This window comes from Ictidomys tridecemlineatus, chromosome 7 (genome assembly GCF_052094955.1).
Source record: "Ictidomys tridecemlineatus isolate mIctTri1 chromosome 7, mIctTri1.hap1, whole genome shotgun sequence".
NCBI classification, from domain to species: domain Eukaryota; kingdom Metazoa; phylum Chordata; class Mammalia; order Rodentia; family Sciuridae; genus Ictidomys; species Ictidomys tridecemlineatus.
In genome coordinates this window covers 32,439,871-32,458,209 of record NC_135483.1, presented here as the reverse complement: position 1 = coordinate 32,458,209, position 18,339 = coordinate 32,439,871, and the positions used below count along the sequence as shown (strand labels likewise).

General features: G+C 30.0%; 1 protein-coding gene across 49 annotated transcripts in view; it reads left to right on the top strand.

The window, feature by feature from the left end:
* Positions 1–18,339, top strand: part of Rims2 (regulating synaptic membrane exocytosis 2) — a 559,411-nt gene that overhangs the window by 405,562 nt on the left and 135,510 nt on the right. For 27 of the 49 annotated variants that reach the window (XM_078016822.1, XM_021724845.3, XM_078016821.1 and 24 more), the window contains one exon: positions 751–783. The exons of 19 other annotated variants lie outside the window; for them this stretch is intronic. In XM_078016822.1, coding sequence (XP_077872948.1) covers positions 751–783 — 33 coding nt within the window. The remainder of the gene's footprint in view (positions 1–750; positions 784–18,339) is intronic. 3 more of the 49 variants (XM_078016814.1, XM_078016801.1, XM_078016824.1) reach the window with 1 other exon arrangement.

Genomic DNA, 18,339 nt, shown 5'->3' with positions numbered 1-18,339 from the left:
AATATATAAGAATTAAAAGGGAATCTGACCAAAGAAACTTTGTTTAAATTGAAGGTTAATTTGAATTTATAGTAATAAAATAAAGCCATATATTTCAGCAACTCTTCTCATAATGATTTGTATTATATTTATTAGTTCATAGTATTTTATGATAATATTTTACTGTGTTCAAGTTATTCAATGAAATTGTCCAGATGGCTATACTTTATTTTCATGTACACACTGTTTTGTTTGGGAAATTTAATAAGCATAGGTATCTCTTGAAACTATTTTTGAACTATTTTGACTGCTCTTTTTGATAATGACTCAGTTAAATTCTTTTCATCAGATAATTAAATATCTAAAAGAATTTCCACAGATTTTCAATGGACCTCAGTAACGGCTTGAAAATGTGGTCATACAACTAATATTGGTTTTACTAATGATTTCTTTCTGCAGCATCAGTGTTCAAGAATGGCAGTACAAAACTAATTGTAATCTTTTGGATACTCATTATTTATGCACTAACTTTATTTTTTCTGATTCTGCTCATCTATAGTAGCTAAAGTAATTTGCCATCAATCCTTACATGATTCATTTTTTTGTGTGTGTGGTATGTATTTGATTATATCTTCCCTACAACCTGTGCACAGGATTCTTTCTCAAAATGATTTGGGACCCTTTCCTTCAGTGTCACTTTTACCTTTTGAGTACATCCACTCACACCCATCTCCTTTGTCTATGTCTGTCCATTACATGATGTGATCACAGAAGAAGTGGACTCCCCAAGGAGAAGATATGCAGGTCTGTCTCTTCTACTGCTTTTCTTTGTTATGTTTCCACTTATCTAACTTGTCCTAGAAAATTTTTACCATTTTTTACTCATTTCATATTTTTTCATTCTTCTCTAATATCAGACAATGTTAAATTTTGCAGGCTTTTAAAGGTCTTTATATGCTCAATTTTAACAACAGCTGCTCCTATTTGGATAACAGTAAAACAAGTAATTTTTATGTAATATGTATGTATATATATTTTTTATAACCAGATAGATTATTGCAGATATAATATATATATATACACATATATATTTATGCATTTGTTCATGAAAGAAAGTCAGCTATGTTAATAATAAATTAATCATAATTTATTTTTAAGGTTATTTTATCATTAAAATTTGTTTTCAGCTATTTACATAATTATATAAGTATTTTATCCCTGTTATGAATTCAGCAATGTTTGGTCTAGTCTATGGAGGATACCAAAAAACTAAAATAGTTTTCAGTATCACTGAGGAATCAAAAGATGTGGGTAACATGCTATGTTTATGTGTCAGTATGAATGATTCTGACAACATATTCTCAAAGTTATAAAGTCAAATAAAATCATTTAAAATGGACAGATAGAATTTATGGACTTAAGCTGAAACTCAATTATTCATTTAGTGATAATTTATTCAACACATGCTATATGGTACTGATCCAGGTGTTCATCCTGTAAAATAACAGGATGAACAAAACAGCTCCCCATCCTTTTGGATTTTTTTTTGGTGTGTGTCCAACAAATACAGGCAATAATTAGTTATAAGTACAATGTAAAAATTCCCCCTGTATAGAATACAGTGAAATCATAAGAGAAATGAGATTATTTCCCCTTAAGAAAAATGGATGTTAATTAAGAAAAACTTCATAGAAGACATGACCATTGAGTTGAATATTAAAAACTAAAAAATGTTGTTCAGACAGCATTAAGGCAAAGAAAGCAATATATCCAAATGCTTCAAATAAGTTTGGGCAAAAGAAGGCAGGGATAGGATTCATGAAGATTCTGTAGGGTATTGAAGCATGTAAAGCAATGGAAATAAGGTAAGATATTTACTTTTAGAAAGATTACTTTAGCAGGTATGTAAAAGAAGGACTAGATTTATATAAACAGAAGTTGTTTATGCAGACATTGCAATACATCAATTAAGGGATGGTAATGATCTGTTAAATTATATAGTAGGAGCAGTCAGTATGTGAAAATTTATTTGAAGATGTAGAATCTACAAATCAATCATCCAGTGGACATTTACTGATGTCCAAAGAGGAAGAATAAGATAATGTTAGGTTATTGTAATCTTTGGATATATAGTGGTACTATTTGATAGGTAACATAGGTTTTACAAGTTTTCAGGAATGATAGAGTTCATTTTGAGATGGGTTGAGTTTAAAGTTCATTGGAATATTCAGATATAAAGATATAATTGTATTCATTGAATATAGGAAACTGAAACTCAGGAGAGAAGTCTTAGCTAGAGACAGAGATTCCTCATTTAAATGATGTCATTGAAATAAATGGAATTGTCAGTAATATATGAAGAATAAGAAGCAAGCCACGAATTGAAATTCAGGGATCACCAATATTTAATTTTACTTAGGAAATGTGTGAAAGAATAAGATCCAGAAAACTGTTGAAAAGAATATTTTAAAGACAGTAGGATATCCATGAAAGTGGAAAATTCAAGAAAAAATATCAATTCAAGGGGCTGGGGTTGTGGCTCAGCGGTAGAGCACTTGCTTCCCATGTGTAAAACCATGGGTTCGATCCTCAGCACCACATAAAAATAAATAAGTGAAATAAAGGTATTATGTCAATACAAGTAAAAAACTAATATTAAAAGAAGAGTGTGATAGACATCATTATCCAAAGTACATGTATGAAGACACAAATTGGTGTCAAACTACTTTATATAAAACCCGAGATATGAAAAATTGTGCTGTATATGTGTAATAAGAATTGTAATGCATTCTGCTGTCATTTATTTTTTAAAAAAAATCAATAAAAAAGAGCAATTTAAGAATTAGTACTATCAACAGAAACAAATTCTGGAGAAAGACAAATAAGTTGTTAAATGATAAAAATAATCACTTATGATCTTTGCATGATTGATTTCAATGAAGTTGTTAGAGATGTAAGTCAAATTGAAGAAGGAAGGGAAAGGAGATGGAAAACAATGAAAAGAAATAAGTAAGAATAGTGATTGTAAGCCAGGGTTTCTGCTGGTGTGAAAAATTATACAGTTAAAAGAGTAACTACGATGGACGAAGGGAAAGAGTGTTTACCAAGAATATGAAAATGAATGATTTTGAGTTTAGGTTATCATGATTTAATGATGTTCAGAATTCTCAGAGGTTGAACATTTCAAAATGGTGTAAAGATAGAACATTTTATTTAGGGATTGGGTTTCTGTGGTGGAACTGTGAGAAGATAAAGCAACAAACTTTGATGTGAGAATTTTAATACAGAGATTATAGTCACTCCCTAAGATTGATAGAAAATGGATGAAGAGAATTGCCTTGAATATAGATGATAGAATCAAGGGAGTAAGTGGTATGAACATAAAAGAAGTAGATTTTATATGACATTAGAAATGTAAGTATGTAGAATCAGCAATGCAGACCCAAAAGAATGCTGATACCACTTTTGTTGTGTGTACATACACATGTTACAGGATTTTGAGCAGCTTTTTCTTAAAGCATTTTTGAGAGAGCTAGAACTCTTGTTGAGGGTCAACTTTTCATTTAGAGTAAGAGGTGAAATATCATTCTATGATGAAGCTGAGAATATATAGCATTTCATTTAAAAGAATAGAATTATAGACTTAGAATGTTTCTAAGCAATGCAGAAAGTATTAGGGAAAGAATCTCAGGATAGGTAGGATTCACAGTACAGTTCGTAAAATGTTAAGAATGAGTGCTAGGAAAAGGAAGGAATTAATTGTGTGATTTAGTGGCAATATAAGGAGACAAGAAATTTAAGTTAAGCTAAGAGAAGAAAATTCAAATATTCAACTTACAGGTTTACAAAGGACACTTCATGTTAGGAATAAAGACAGAGGGAACACACTTGGTTGAGGGAGTTTAAAGATTCTGCAGAAGGGAAATTGCATGGAAATGGAAGGAGACCCTCAGGGTTATACAAAATTACATACAAGAGGAAGTGAGGGGAAAGGGAAAAATAATACAAGGGGGATAAATGACTTACAGAAGAGGGGGTAGAGAGAGAAGAGGGGAGGGGAGGGGATGGGGGGATAGTTGAGGATAGGAAAGGCAGCAGAATACAACAGACACTAGTATGGCAATATGTAAATCAATGGAAGTGTAACTGATGTGATTCTGCAATCTTTATACAGGGTAAAAATGGGAGTTCATAACCCACTTGAATCAAAGTGTGAAATATGATATATCAAGAACTATGTAATGTTTTGAACAACCAACAATAAAAAAAATTTAAAAAAGAAAAAAATCAAATCACAGAAGGTATATACAGTAAAAAAAAAAGATTCTGCAGAGGAGAGGATTAATAATGAAAACAGTTTTCCTTATAAAAATTAAGTGGTATTTAAGATATATGAAGAGGTTAACTTTATGGAGGAAAAGAAATGTTTCACTGTTTTCAAATATTAAGTTGTAAGTTACTTTGCATATTTAATGTAATTTGAAGTCTGTCTTGATATAAATTGTGTAGTTATACATCTAATTAACACCTCTATTTCTCCTGCTCTGGGGAAGCTGAAGTCTGAGCTTTCTGAATTTCTATTGCAGACCCCAATACTGAAAATGGGGACTTGGTCTGTTATTACCCAGCATTGTATTTAGGATTCCACTTAAGCTCATAAATGAAGACTAATGCATTCTGCTCCAAAGGAAATAAGAGAGCTTAACAGAGAGAAGGTAATAAGAGGTGAAGAGAAAAAAAATGATTTTTGAGAAGAGAAAGCAGTAAATTTGTTAAAAACAATTCAGAATGAATTTCACTTTAAAAAAAAATGAAGTGAAGGCTTTTCATAAACTGACTAGAGTATTTAACCAAAAAAAAGAGAGATGAGGTCTCTTAGCCTATGACCTCATCTCTAATGAATATGTAAGTTATTTTTCTTTATCAATACCACCTTTAATAATTACACCCACAATATGATAGAAAAATAATTTCATAAATCTAATCATGTCCCTAACATATTAGGTCAAAGTGTTTGTTTTATGTTTTAAGCCACAATTATAATACCTGCTATTGTGATAATATGTACAAGTACACTCACACTGCAATGCAATTCTACAGAATAAATGGAGGAATGAAGTTGATCACATATTTTGAAGCAGCAAACAAAACAAATAAAAAAAATACCGATTTAGTACTTGGAAATCATAATCAAGTTTCTTTTAATAAGGAGTAATGTACTTTATTCCCCTATACTACATTTTTCTTTTATGAAATTTTATATCTAATTTTTAAAAATAGTCTTAAAGGTCATTTTAAACACAGTTAACAATACAGATGAAACTTTAAAAAATATGATGTACAATCACTAAACCTGTTTTAACTAATCAAATTGTCAGAATTATTTTTAGACTTAAATGTCTGACAATCTTAGTGCTTGTGTAAGATGTCCATTTTATTCATTAAAAAAATCTCAAAATCAAAATATTTTTTAACATTTATCATCTCAGGTAAATCATTGTACTATAATATTTATTTTTATATTATTATGTTAATTAATTATTATAATTGATTCTGTGGTACCTCAAGAGTTTTAGAAAACATGTAAAAAAATTACTATGCAAGTCTACCCATTGGTTTCCCTGATACTAATGTTAATTTAAAAGGCTGAATGATCCGAGTTGAATAGATTTCAAACACTAATAAAATAACAATTGAGAATAATTGTTATAGAACCTAATAACACTTCCTATTAGGCTAAGAAAAAATTGCAAAGTTCACACAAATAGAGTCCCTTTTTTGGTTGGTTTGTTTGATTTTATTTTATTTCACGGATTACTCAGTGTTTCCATTAATTTGTATTGTCTTAGTTTGTTTGGACACCTATAACCAAGTGTCATAGACTGGATGGCTTATATACAAAAATTTAGTTTTAATACTTTTGGAGACGAGGAAGTTGAAGATTCAGGCACTTGCAGATTCAGTTTCTGGATAGGACTTGATGGACTGGCATCTTTTTCCTGTTTCTTCACAATGCTGAAAGGGCAAGAGGTCTCTCAAAATTCTTATAACCTAATAATCTCTCAAAGGCCCAACTTCCTAATGCCTTCACCTTGAGGGTTAGAACATCAATGTATGAATTTGGTGGGGGCATAAACATTCAGATTATAGCTTGTATCATTTAAAACTTACTGCAGTCCTTGTCAGATTTTCTTAGCCCATATGACATGTTTCAAATGTTGTGTACTTTTATATGTACATGTATGTACACATACAAATTCACATTCCAACTGTTTTTGAACTTTTCTAATCTTTCAATTATTAATTTATCAATCTTATTACATAATCTGCGCATTTTATTGATATTCTCTGTGCACTAATTACATCCTATTTTGAATGAATTCCATTTTCTTGATGAAAGTCTAAGACAGTGATATCCAAGGTTTTCTGTCATGAAAACCATAACCCTAGTACTCTGAAATCTTAGTAGAAAATACACATCACTCTGTTTATAAGGAAGCATAAAGTGTCAACTCTATAAGTTTAAGATTAAATATTTTATTACACATGAAAAATATATGTGCATACATATATGTAAATATCACATCTTATATGGCAGCTCTTAGAGGTAAAATATAGTGGTCAATTTCAGTTCACTAAATCCTATAAATATTCAAATGGTAGACTTTAGAAAATCTAGAAACTTGAAAGAGTAGAAATAACCCAAACAGAATTCAATAGTTACTTACAGGACAAATAACTCATTTAAATGCAGGTTTTGAAAACATTATTTTTTAGATCTTTGTGGACATAAAAGTCCATCTCTGTTGGATGATAAATCATGAATTTAAGATGTTACTACTAAATTTTCAACATATTATTCACCAATTTTTACTACGATAGCATTCAGTTTTACTTATGTATGCTGTCCATCTTAACTTTCTGTCCTAAAATTTTCAGCTAATTGGTGAAATATTTGTTCCTTAAGAAATGTTGCTCTGAGAAGAAGTGTAAAAGCATAACTTTGGAACTCTACTGCCTAATCAGTCCATCGCTTTCTTACTTTGTGATCTGGAGTGTTACTATCATTCAGATTCCCCTTCTTTAAAAGGGGATAATAATAAGATCACCTCAAAAGATTATTGCAAATATTAAATTAGGCAAAACACTTAAGTTGTGTTTAGCACATAGTAAGTACTATATAAGTGAAACTATTGTTTTTTAGTGAAAATACATTAAAAGAATTATTTTGAATAGGCTGTTGAATTTCATGCATTTTGTTGTGTAGTTATTCTTTCTATTATCTAATTCTTTTCATTATATCCGTTACAAATATACTATCAGGAGATAACTGTCATACAAACCTGTGCATAAGGAATGAGGCACTACAGTTGTGTGGAAAGAGCCAGCGCATTGAAGTCAGATAGGTGTGCCTTACTTCTAATCCAGGTTCTGCCACTCACTAGGGATGTGACTTTGTGCTGGTTGCTGAATACTTCTTAGGAACCTTAATCAACTACCACTATATTAAAGAGTTTATTATGTTGGAAGTTTTCAAATTTGTTTGTGTGTGTGTGTGTGTGTGTGTGTGTGTGTGTGTGTGTGTGTGATGCTAGGGAGTGAACTCAGGGCCTCTTGAATTCTAAGCAGATGCTCTACTACTTAGTTATATCCCCAGCTCAAGTTTATTATGTTTTAATGAAGGCATAAAAGATCCTTTCTCTGGAAAAAAAAAAAGCCCTCCTAAAAATTGCAATGAAGGAAAAATTTTTTCTATCTAAAGTTTCTCCATTCCTCCCATGCCCTCCACATTCCCATATGGATCAGTGTCCTCATATCAGAGAAAACATTCAGCATTTGGTTTTTATGGATTGGCCTACTTCACTTAGCATAATATTCTCCAACTACATCCATTTACCTGCAAATGCCATGATTTTATTCCCCTGAGTAATGTTTCTTTGTGTGTATATATCACATTTTCTTTATCCGTTCAGCTATTCAAGGGCATCTAGTTTGCTTCCACAGTTTAGCTATTGTGAATTGTGCTGCTATAAACATTGATATGGCTGTGTCCCTTTAGTATTTTTAAGTCCTTTGGGTATAGACCAAGGAGTGGGATAGCTGGATTAAATGGTGGTTCCATTCCAAGTTTTCCAGGCATTTCCACACTGCTTTCCATAGTGTTTGCACCAATTTTGCAGTCCCACCAACAATGTGTGTGCCTTTCTCCCCACATCCTCACCAACACTTACTATTGTTTGTATTCTTAACAGCTGCCATTCTGGAGTGAGATGAAATCATTTTTTTTTGAGAGAGAGAGAATTTTTTAATTTAATATTAATTTTTTAATATTTATTTTTTAGTTTAGTGGCCACAACATCTTTATTTTATTTTTATGTGGTGCTGAGGATCAAACCCAGTGCCTCACGCATGCCAGGCGATCGCACTACCGCTTTAGCCACATCCCCAGCCTGAGATGAAATCTTATAGTGGTTTTGATTTCTATTTTTCTAATTGCTAGAGATGTTGAACATTTTTTCATATTTTTGTTGATTGATGGTATATCATCTTTTGAGAAGTGTCTGTCTGTTCATTCCCTTGGCCCATTTATTGATTGGGTTATTTGTTTTTTCGGTGTTAAAATTTTTTAGTTCTTTATATATCCTAGAGATTAGTGCTCTATCTGATGTGGGTGTGGTAAAAAATTTCTCCCATTCTGTAGGCTCTATTTACCTCACTGATTGTTTCTTTAGTTGAGAAGCTTTTTAGTTTGAATCCATCCCATTTATTGAGTCTTAATTTTATTTCTTATTAAGGAAGTTGGGTCCTAATACAACATGATGAAGATTTGGACCTACTTTTTCTTCTATTAGGCACAGGGTCTCTGGTTTAATTTAATTCCTAGGCCCTTGATTTATTTGGAGTTGAGTTTTGTGCATGGTGAGAGGTAGGGGCTTAATTTCATGTTGCTGCATATGGATTTCCATTTTTTCCCAGCACTATTTGTTGAAGAGATTATTCTTTCTCCAATGTACGATTTTGGTGCCTTTGTCTTAAATAAGATAACTGTAGTTATGTGGGTTTGTCTCTGTTTCCTCTATTCTGTACCATTGGTCTACAAGTCTGTTTTGGTGCCAATTCCATGCTGATTTGTTACTATGGTTCTGGAGTATAGTTTAAGGTCTTGTTTAGTGATGCCACCATCATGTTTCACTCTTCTTGCTAAGGATTTCTTTAGCTATTCTAGGTCTCTTATTTTTCCTGATGAATTTCATTACTCCTTTTTCTATTTCTATGAGGAATGTCATTGGGATTTTGATTGGAATTGCATTAGTGCTTTTGGTAGTGTGGTCATTTGACAATATTAATTATGCCTATTCAATAACAGGGGAGATCTTTCCATCTTCTAAGGTCTTCTTTCATTTCTTTCTTTAGTGTCCTGTAATTTTCACTGTGGAGATATTTCTCTTCTTTTGTTATGTTGATTCCCAAGGTTTTTTTTTTTTTTTTGAGGCTATTGTAAATAAGGTAATTTTCCTAGTTTCTCTTTCAGAGGATTTATCCCTAATGTACAGAAATGTCTTTAATTTATGGGTGTTGTTTTTATACCTGCTACTTTTCTGAATTCATTTATTCTAGAATTTTTCTGGTAGAATTTTTTGAATCTTCTAAGAATAGAATCATATCCTTGGTGGATAGTGATAATTTGAGGTTGTTTTTTTTTTTCTATCTGTATCTGTTTAATTTCTTTCATCTGTCTACTTGTTCTGGCCAGTGTTTCAAGAACTATGTTAACTAGAAGTGATGAAAGAGGGCATCCCTGTATTGTTCCAGTTTTTAGAGGGAATGTATTAAATTTTTCTCCATTTAGAATGATGTTTGCCTGGGGCTTAGCTTAGATAGCTTTTACAATGTTGAGATATGTTCCTGTTATCCCTAATTTTTCTAGTGTTTTAAACATGAAGGGGTGTTGTATTTTGTTGAATGCTTTTTCATCATCTGCAATGCAGGAAATTTAAAGCTAGAGAGATACTGTCTACAATGTGACAGGTATCAAATTGAGAATAGCAAAATGATCATAACAAATCGGTTAACACACAAGGAGTTGGGAAACATTTTATAAATAAATTATATATTCCATCAAACTCTAATAGAAAAATTGATGAAGGATCTCTATACACATTTTCCTTAATCAAAAAATGCAGTTGAAAATAATTACCTGAAAAAACTTTATTTCAATGATAACCAAATGAATATTATTTTAAATGAGATGTGGTATTTCATTGATTTTAAAAACCAAGGTGTGACAGAGTGATAGTAAAATTTAATATAACCTTGCTATAAATCAATTTGCCATATAAATCAAATGCCTTAAAAATATTTAAAGACTTTTGATCCAGAGGAAATAAAGATTCAAAATAAAAACATACGTACAAAATGCTCACTAAAGTACTATTTACAACAATAAAAGGTATGTTATTTAATGAAACAACTACATAAATTATATAAATATGCAGCCATTTAAATTAAGAAATTTTGGTGTAAAATTAGAAACACTCAACTATATCTTTTGCAATGTGAAAACACTGAAAGTAATATGTTTAAAGAACTTGTTACAGAATTTTGTCCACAGAAGATAGTCAAAGAATGGCAGTTATTTTGTTTTAACCACTGAACTAAAATTATGCCAAAAGATAAATTTTTCAGGCAAATATATTTACTCTTTACTTATGATTTATGTTTGTTACTAGCAAAAAAAAACTATATGTTTTGCAATACGATTTTGAATCTTACATTTAATACATCAGTAATCTCTAAACAGTCAACTAGTGTGGGGTTTGGCTAATAGCCATTTCTAGGATTATTTTAAAATAGAAATTTTTTCATAGAACTCAGCATTAGAGTATACAAATTGACCACATTAGTTGTTCATCTGTAGTACCAAAACCAAGACAAACTACCTAATTCTAAACATATTTAAAAGCAAAATAGAATCATATTTTTTTAAAAAAAGAACAGTAAAAAATGTTTTATTACCGGTTGATCTATTTAAAAACATGTCAGTATAGCAGTAAAGGATGAAGATCTTAAGACCTACATTATCTTTGAAAAGACTCTTAATTTCTCCACATCTCCTTTTCCTTATTACTAAAAGAGGGTATATATATATAATTTATATATGTCTTATAATCTATAGAAAATAAAATTAATGACCAGCCAAAATGAAAACCTTTCCATTACAAGAACAAGCAAATAAATTCCAAAAACGGAAAATAAGCAAAAGGCTGTGAGCTATGATTTTTCTCATACAGAATTAAGTTAAAGGTTAGAGAAATTTTTCCTAATGTGTGCAGTAGGTGGCTAATATTATTAGTACAATCATGAATTCTTCAAACTATTCAAATTCCTCTTCAATATTTTTCTAATACAAAAATATACATTTTTGCTCTAGTCAATTCTAGATTAGTGTGCTAATAATGTAAATATATGTCTTTATATATTGATTGAAATAAAAATTCAAGACAGAGACTATTAAAATCTTCCATAAAATATTCACATATCCAGCAAATATGAGTATTCTATACTAAAATCATTCCTTAGTTATGTTTATGGCATATTAAACTATGATGCAACATAATTAGCTTACATAAAGGAGAGGTGATTCCTAAAATTCTTATTCTGGTCAATTTAGAGTTCACTTACTAAAACTTCCTTTGTTCAACAAATATCCACAAAACATTGATGTACCAGGCTTCCTTCTAGATACTGAGGGTATAACAGCTACAAAGACATACAAGATCTCTTTAATAACTTGCCTGAAACATTTGAAGCTGACATTTAAACTGAAACATTCTGGCTCTGTGCCAGAACCCATCCTTAATCTTATGAAATAGAGCCTTACCTGTGATACAGTGAAGGGTGTAGAAATGTTAAAAGCAGGAAGTCCAAGCAGAGAAGGGGCACATTATGCAAAGGGAAGTATGAAGAGCAAAATACTGGAAGGATGAGAGCAAGAAGAGAGGAATAGAGAATGGGAGATTTAATGTCAGTGGAAGTCAACTTGTATCTACTGCCAAGCTTTATGAAGGATCTTTAATGTAACTAGTATTGACATTGGGACTTCTGAAAGGTTAAAATTCACTACAGTTTCTCTACCTTAGTCTAGTCTCTCTTGATTCCTCTTTATCTAATCTTCATATTTCTTCCTCTAAGTGTAACCTCATTTGATTTTTATTCATCTTAATTTTGAATTTTGAGAAGCAACATTTTAATATATTTCCTTATTGGTGAAACATTTAGGATAAATACATTTGAATTGTAGTATAACAATACTACATGAAATTTGTTTCTTTGTATAGTTAGTTATTCTTTTACCCTTAAACCAACTACAATCATCAGCAAAATCTTTGGGAAAAACACAATTTATTGCCTGAGCAAGAGTACTATTTCAAATCCATACATAAATATTTCCTTTTTATTGTAAATAATTATTCCAACTTAATGATGATCCTAATTTGATTAAAAAATTAAATGTCATATTATAAAATATTTAGTCAACATAGATAAAATGATACTATTAAAATTAAAATATGCTTCTTTCCTTTCAATTACAATATTGCTACACAAGCTTCTTTTTATTACAATTCATAACCCAAATGTATAATCCTTTGCTAGGATGATAACTCTGGAAAAAAAGAGGAAATCATTATTACAAATTCTTTCTTATTCTTGCATTGTAAACTTGCATTTGTAATTGGAATTCATAATTTAAATTATTTTAGTGATTTTTCTTAATTTAACTATTAAAATTTTAATTTTTCTCTAAAAGTTTTCACAAGTTTAATTTCCCAGTCAGTTTTATAATCTTATTTGACATATGCTGTTTAAGATATTATTTTCATCATTAACTTACAAATTTAATACCATATCGAATTTAAGTTAAATTTATTTGACCTGTAAGGTCTCATAGGAATCTTAAAAATATTGAAATAAAAAGTGTAGAAGTAGTCAACATGAATATTATCCAATATCATAAGAAGTAATTTGGGAAAGAATTCTATTGTATGGGTTTTCCTCTTTATTAGTTACATAACTTAGGTTAAGCATTTTGGTTATCACTATTACCATTTCATTTTTAATACAAGGCTACTAATATTTTGGAGTTTGTTAGATTCTTGATATGGAAAAAAACTTTAAATGAACACATTTTTTTCTCAGCAAAATAGCTAATTAAAAATTCCAAAATCTTGCCATGTGTTTGGAACCATGACAGTCTTTTTTATTCTCTTTATGGTGCTGGGAATTTAATCCAGGGCCTAACACATGATAGGCAAAAGCTCTGTCATGAAGTTACAGGCATATTCTGACAATGTTTTTAAAAGTACAGTACCAATAATAAGGCTAAAAGAATATTGGGATGTAGGAAATCACAACATTAATGTCACATGGGTATTTGCATATGTATTTTGTTGTAATACAGGAAATATTCTCAACTTTTTAAATTCCAGTATACATAATTAAAATCATATGAGTCCCCTTTCATCATAGGTCTTATCTCATTTTGTACATGATGTGGATATTTTCAGTTTTACATAATTTTTAAATTAACATTGTCAATTCTTAAGTATATTTTGATTCTACTTCTAAATGAAAATGTAAAAATGAAAATGCATTTAAATGTCTATTATGCTCTTTTGAAGCCTTCTACATAGTCTTGTAATATGTATAATAATGAATGTAATTGAAATATATCTTATGATTATGTTAATTTGGACCCAGTTGACAAATAATGTATCATTGTTAATTCATATCAAAACATGACAAGATGCGGGTAGCACTTGCACAGGGTAATAATTTTTGCTACTTTGTGAATTATAACTCCCTTAATGTAGATATTTAATCATCACTGAAAGTTACAATATTCTAAAGCATATAACAAATGGTGTATAGTTTTTTAACCTAATGAATCTGACTCATTTGTATCTTTTTAACAATTTTTTCTTTTGCATCTTTCACCAAAAAAATGTAATCTTTTTCTTAGAAGCTATTTTATTAATGACTTTGTATTCCTTCTTTGAAGAACTTTCATTTTAAAATTTAGTTTACATTCTAAAATACATTTTGTTATGTCAAAGACACAGGAATTGTGACTAACAAGCTAAAATAGTTATTAGAAACTTAGTAGTTTTTGCTCCAAAATATGTCACTGTGCATCACAACAAAAAATGTATATAGTAAAACAGTTATATTTTAACCTAATACAACTGTCTACAATATTGCTTTAATCAACTTTTAAAGTTCCTGCTTTAATGAACTTTATTCAATATAATCTGTATTTGTGTCTCTATGTCTTCCAGGCTCTGGCTCACACTTTCTCTATTTCTTCTTCCTTCTCTCCTTGTCTCCTTACATAATTTCTGCCTTCATTCCATTTTGAATAAAGGAATACATTGGCATACACACACACACGCACACATAACACACGCACACATAACACACGCACACAACACACACACACAGCACATTTTATTAAGAGAATTTTAATGAATGCAATCACAAGGCAAACACATTATGAATTTCTAGATCACTTTACCTCAATTAATGAAATTGGCATGGTAATATAACACAACAAATGCCAGGTATCACTTAACTTCAAAATCAACCAACCAGAGAGTTTTACAGCATGGATAATCATAAAATGTATCTGGTTCAAACCTATTCATCTTACAGATGAGGAATTTAATGGCTAGAAAGGTAGTGTATGATTTATTAAGTTAAGATTCCAATCCAAATCTTCTCTCTTACATTTTAAAGCAGTGCTGTTTTTAAGATTTTATTTAATGGTACGTATTATAAATATACCCATTAATCAGAACCTGGGTAGTTGCAAACCCCATCAATTCTTTCATGATTATCTTCATTATGTCCACTGCACATTCCAAGTACAAACCCTGATTTTCTCCCATGGGTCAAATATATGCTGATTTTTAATGTTGAAATATAAACTGGTGCTAAAATCTAATCTTCCAAATGATTCAATTTTGTTTAGTCTGTTCAATGCATTTAGATTTCAATATTACACTGTTTTCTAGGTTATACTTATGTCCCAAAGTAGTTCAAGTGTGTTTCTTTTTGACTATAAGGAATATGAAACTTGTCTGTAGCATCTCCCTTGAAGTATTATTTAATGAATATGGTAGGAATTAAAAGATAAACATCACACAAGTACATGAATTAACAAGTAACTTAATATCTAAAATAGATTGTTAATGTTTAGAACCAAATTGAAAAGACCAGAGATCATAACCATGAGCCTCAAATAGTATAACAATTTTGTTAATTTCTAGATCACTTATTTTTCATCTAATTCCATTTGTCACTTATGAATTTCAAATTTCTTGAATTCTTGGAGGCAAAGTAAAGATTATTTTATAAGCAAACACATTATAAACAATCAAAATGATATTCTTTCATTTGAAATGTGTCAGTTCCTAGTGATCTCAATAGAAAATTTCTAAAAATTGATTAATTTGCAAATAAGTATTTCTCAAAACTTATGTTAGCTGCACAGTTAAGATTATGTTTTTCTTGCTATTCATAATTAAATACCCCTGCTTGCCCTGATACTAATACTGAAGTAATTTGGCACGTATTGTGTATGTCTTATGAACTATTTATTTTGTGCTTTTCTCAGTTTAATGTGTTTCAGTTTTTATTATTCCTTATATCTACGTTTAGTTATTGATTGATCTAGCAAAAAGTGGTACTCATTTAAATGATGTTCTAGTATATGATATGTGAAGTTTTAATATAACAATTTCTGAGGCTTTGGGATATAGCTCAGTTGGTAGAGTGCTTGCCTTACATGCACAAAGCCCTGGGTTCAATCCCCAGCACCACCAAAAAAGAATATCTGAAAATTCATTATAGGCAAGTGATTGTGGACAGATGATTTTTGAATACCTTTAAAAAATATTGTTACATAATATAGGATGAGAAATTATGTAATATTGTTACATAATTTCTCATCCTATATTTGAAAATACTAATGTGGAAACTTTAAAAACATACAAGATTAATTTTTGTATCGATATTCATAAGTTGGAAAAGTCTATTTTGTTCAGTTGGAAGTATTTTTTGTTACGTATACTTTCAATTAATATATCTAAATGCTTCCTTTAACAAAATTATGTCATTCTATTAAGCTGAGTAATGAATAATTGCACATCTGTATTTTAAAAAGCCTTTTACTTTGACTTTCAAAACATTTTTATCAGATCATAATGCAAACATCATTTTCAAAATGGATAAGATGAGCCAGCTATGGTGGCATATGCCTGTAATTCCAGTGATTTAGGAAGCTGAGGCATGAGGATTAAAAGTTCAAGCCAGCCTCAGTAATTTAGCAAGGCCCTAGCTAACATGGTGAGAACCTGTCTCAAAATAAAAAATAAATAGGGCTGTGGATGTGTTTCAGTGGTTAAGCATCCCTAGGTTCATTCCCTGGTACAAAAGGCTGGGGGTGGGGGGGAAGAGGTGGAGATAATATGAACTTCTTTGCATAAATTTTATTTAACAAATAGAAACCAAATAGCACTTATACTTACTTCAAATGTATAATGATAGCTGCTAACATTTCAATATGTAAACCTTCAAATGTTTTTACTCCCTTTCTCTTTTGTCTAGATCATGGGCATGTATTTCATGAATATGTGTAGTTTCACAGTTATGGTTTATAAACTATCGTTCCACATTTTCCACTTAATTTTTTATACTTATAAGTTACAATATCTTTAATTTTGTCACCTATCCTTGCACAATTAGGATGTTTTTTCCCAGGATTTCACAATTACCCAATAATGGTGGGATAAATGCATTTACATCTTTGCACACTGACTTATTTCTTTGGGGAAAATAGTGGAAAGTGGAATTTCAGGCTCTAAAATATGATCCCTTTAAATCCTTTTAATATACATACAAATGTGTTGTATCTTTAAGTAACAGTGCTGTTGTACAGCAGAGACTTTGAAAATTTTTCACAAATGGGTTTTACTTTTTTAACAGCTGTTACCATTCTGAAAAAAATTTTTTACAGTTAATATATCTTGAACATATACTTAAACATTCGATAAAATCGAGCCATTTTTTCTTCCTGAATTGCACTGCCTTTTAAAATAAAAATATGATATAAAATATTACATACTCTTTCTTATGAGTCATTTTAATTTAATAATTTCCATACTTATTTCTCTGACTATTGAATGAAATCATTATTACTTTTAAAGTCTGTTCCAATGAACCTTAAAATTTAATACAATCATGCTTTCTGTTTTGTAATTGTATGCAAATAGCTGCCTACACTGATTATACCTTTTCTTCATTGCATTTTTTTGGTTCATATCTAAATGATCAATGTAGCATTTGGAAAGTACATAATTTGACTCTTTTAGCTTTGATCATTTAATATGTGTTATTTGTATCTCTCTTCTTTTCACTTTTATTAGGAAAAATGTTTGTAAAATGGAATTCTTTAGGATAACTATCAAAAGTATTTTTTTCCTTTCTTCAGTGGTTTGGTGGGGAATAGTTAGCTTTGAAATATGTCTCTTCTATATAAGTAATATACTTGTTGAGCTTCAATGAGAATAAAGTCTCAAGTAATATTTTGATTTAGTATTCAGAGTATATTTATTTTATCGTTACATGTATTTTATGAAAACTAATTAATTCTATATTTTGTCTATTTTGTTATAAATTATTTGGTTAGCTTCAATAGGAAATAGTTTGAGATTGGAACTCTTTCACTCTTAAATAAAGCTCAAATTGGCACAAATATCTTTAATTCTTAACTGGAAAATATTTAATATGCACTTTAAAAAGGATATGATTTAGAATAAATTCAGTTATAAAATACAAATGTTTAATGATTATTTCATAAGTTCTAGATGTTATTTTATTACAAATTTGAACAATATAAATTTGTTTTCTATATTCAAATCATGTCAAGATAGATTTTGGTTTGTAAGACATAATAATCAAACAAAAGAGTTACAGATGTGATTATTTGCATCAGAGGTCCTCAGAAAACTGATTGGCGCTTAGAGTTTTTATTTCAGTTAAAGGAAGTACTTTTTATTTTAACTTGAGGACAAATATGTAATTAATGATGGAAGAAAACATTAAATTAGTGGAATTCGGAATAGTACCTAATGCATTTTCTGAATTTAAATAAGAAAGTCTTGGAATTCCACTAGTCTATAATGATGGGTTTCTAAATTTTTATTTCTCACAAAATTTAAGGTTCTTTCTTGAGTTTTTGTACTGGGCTTAATAGTTTCCCCTCTTAAAATTCCAAGATGAGAGTATTTGTTTAAATTTTAC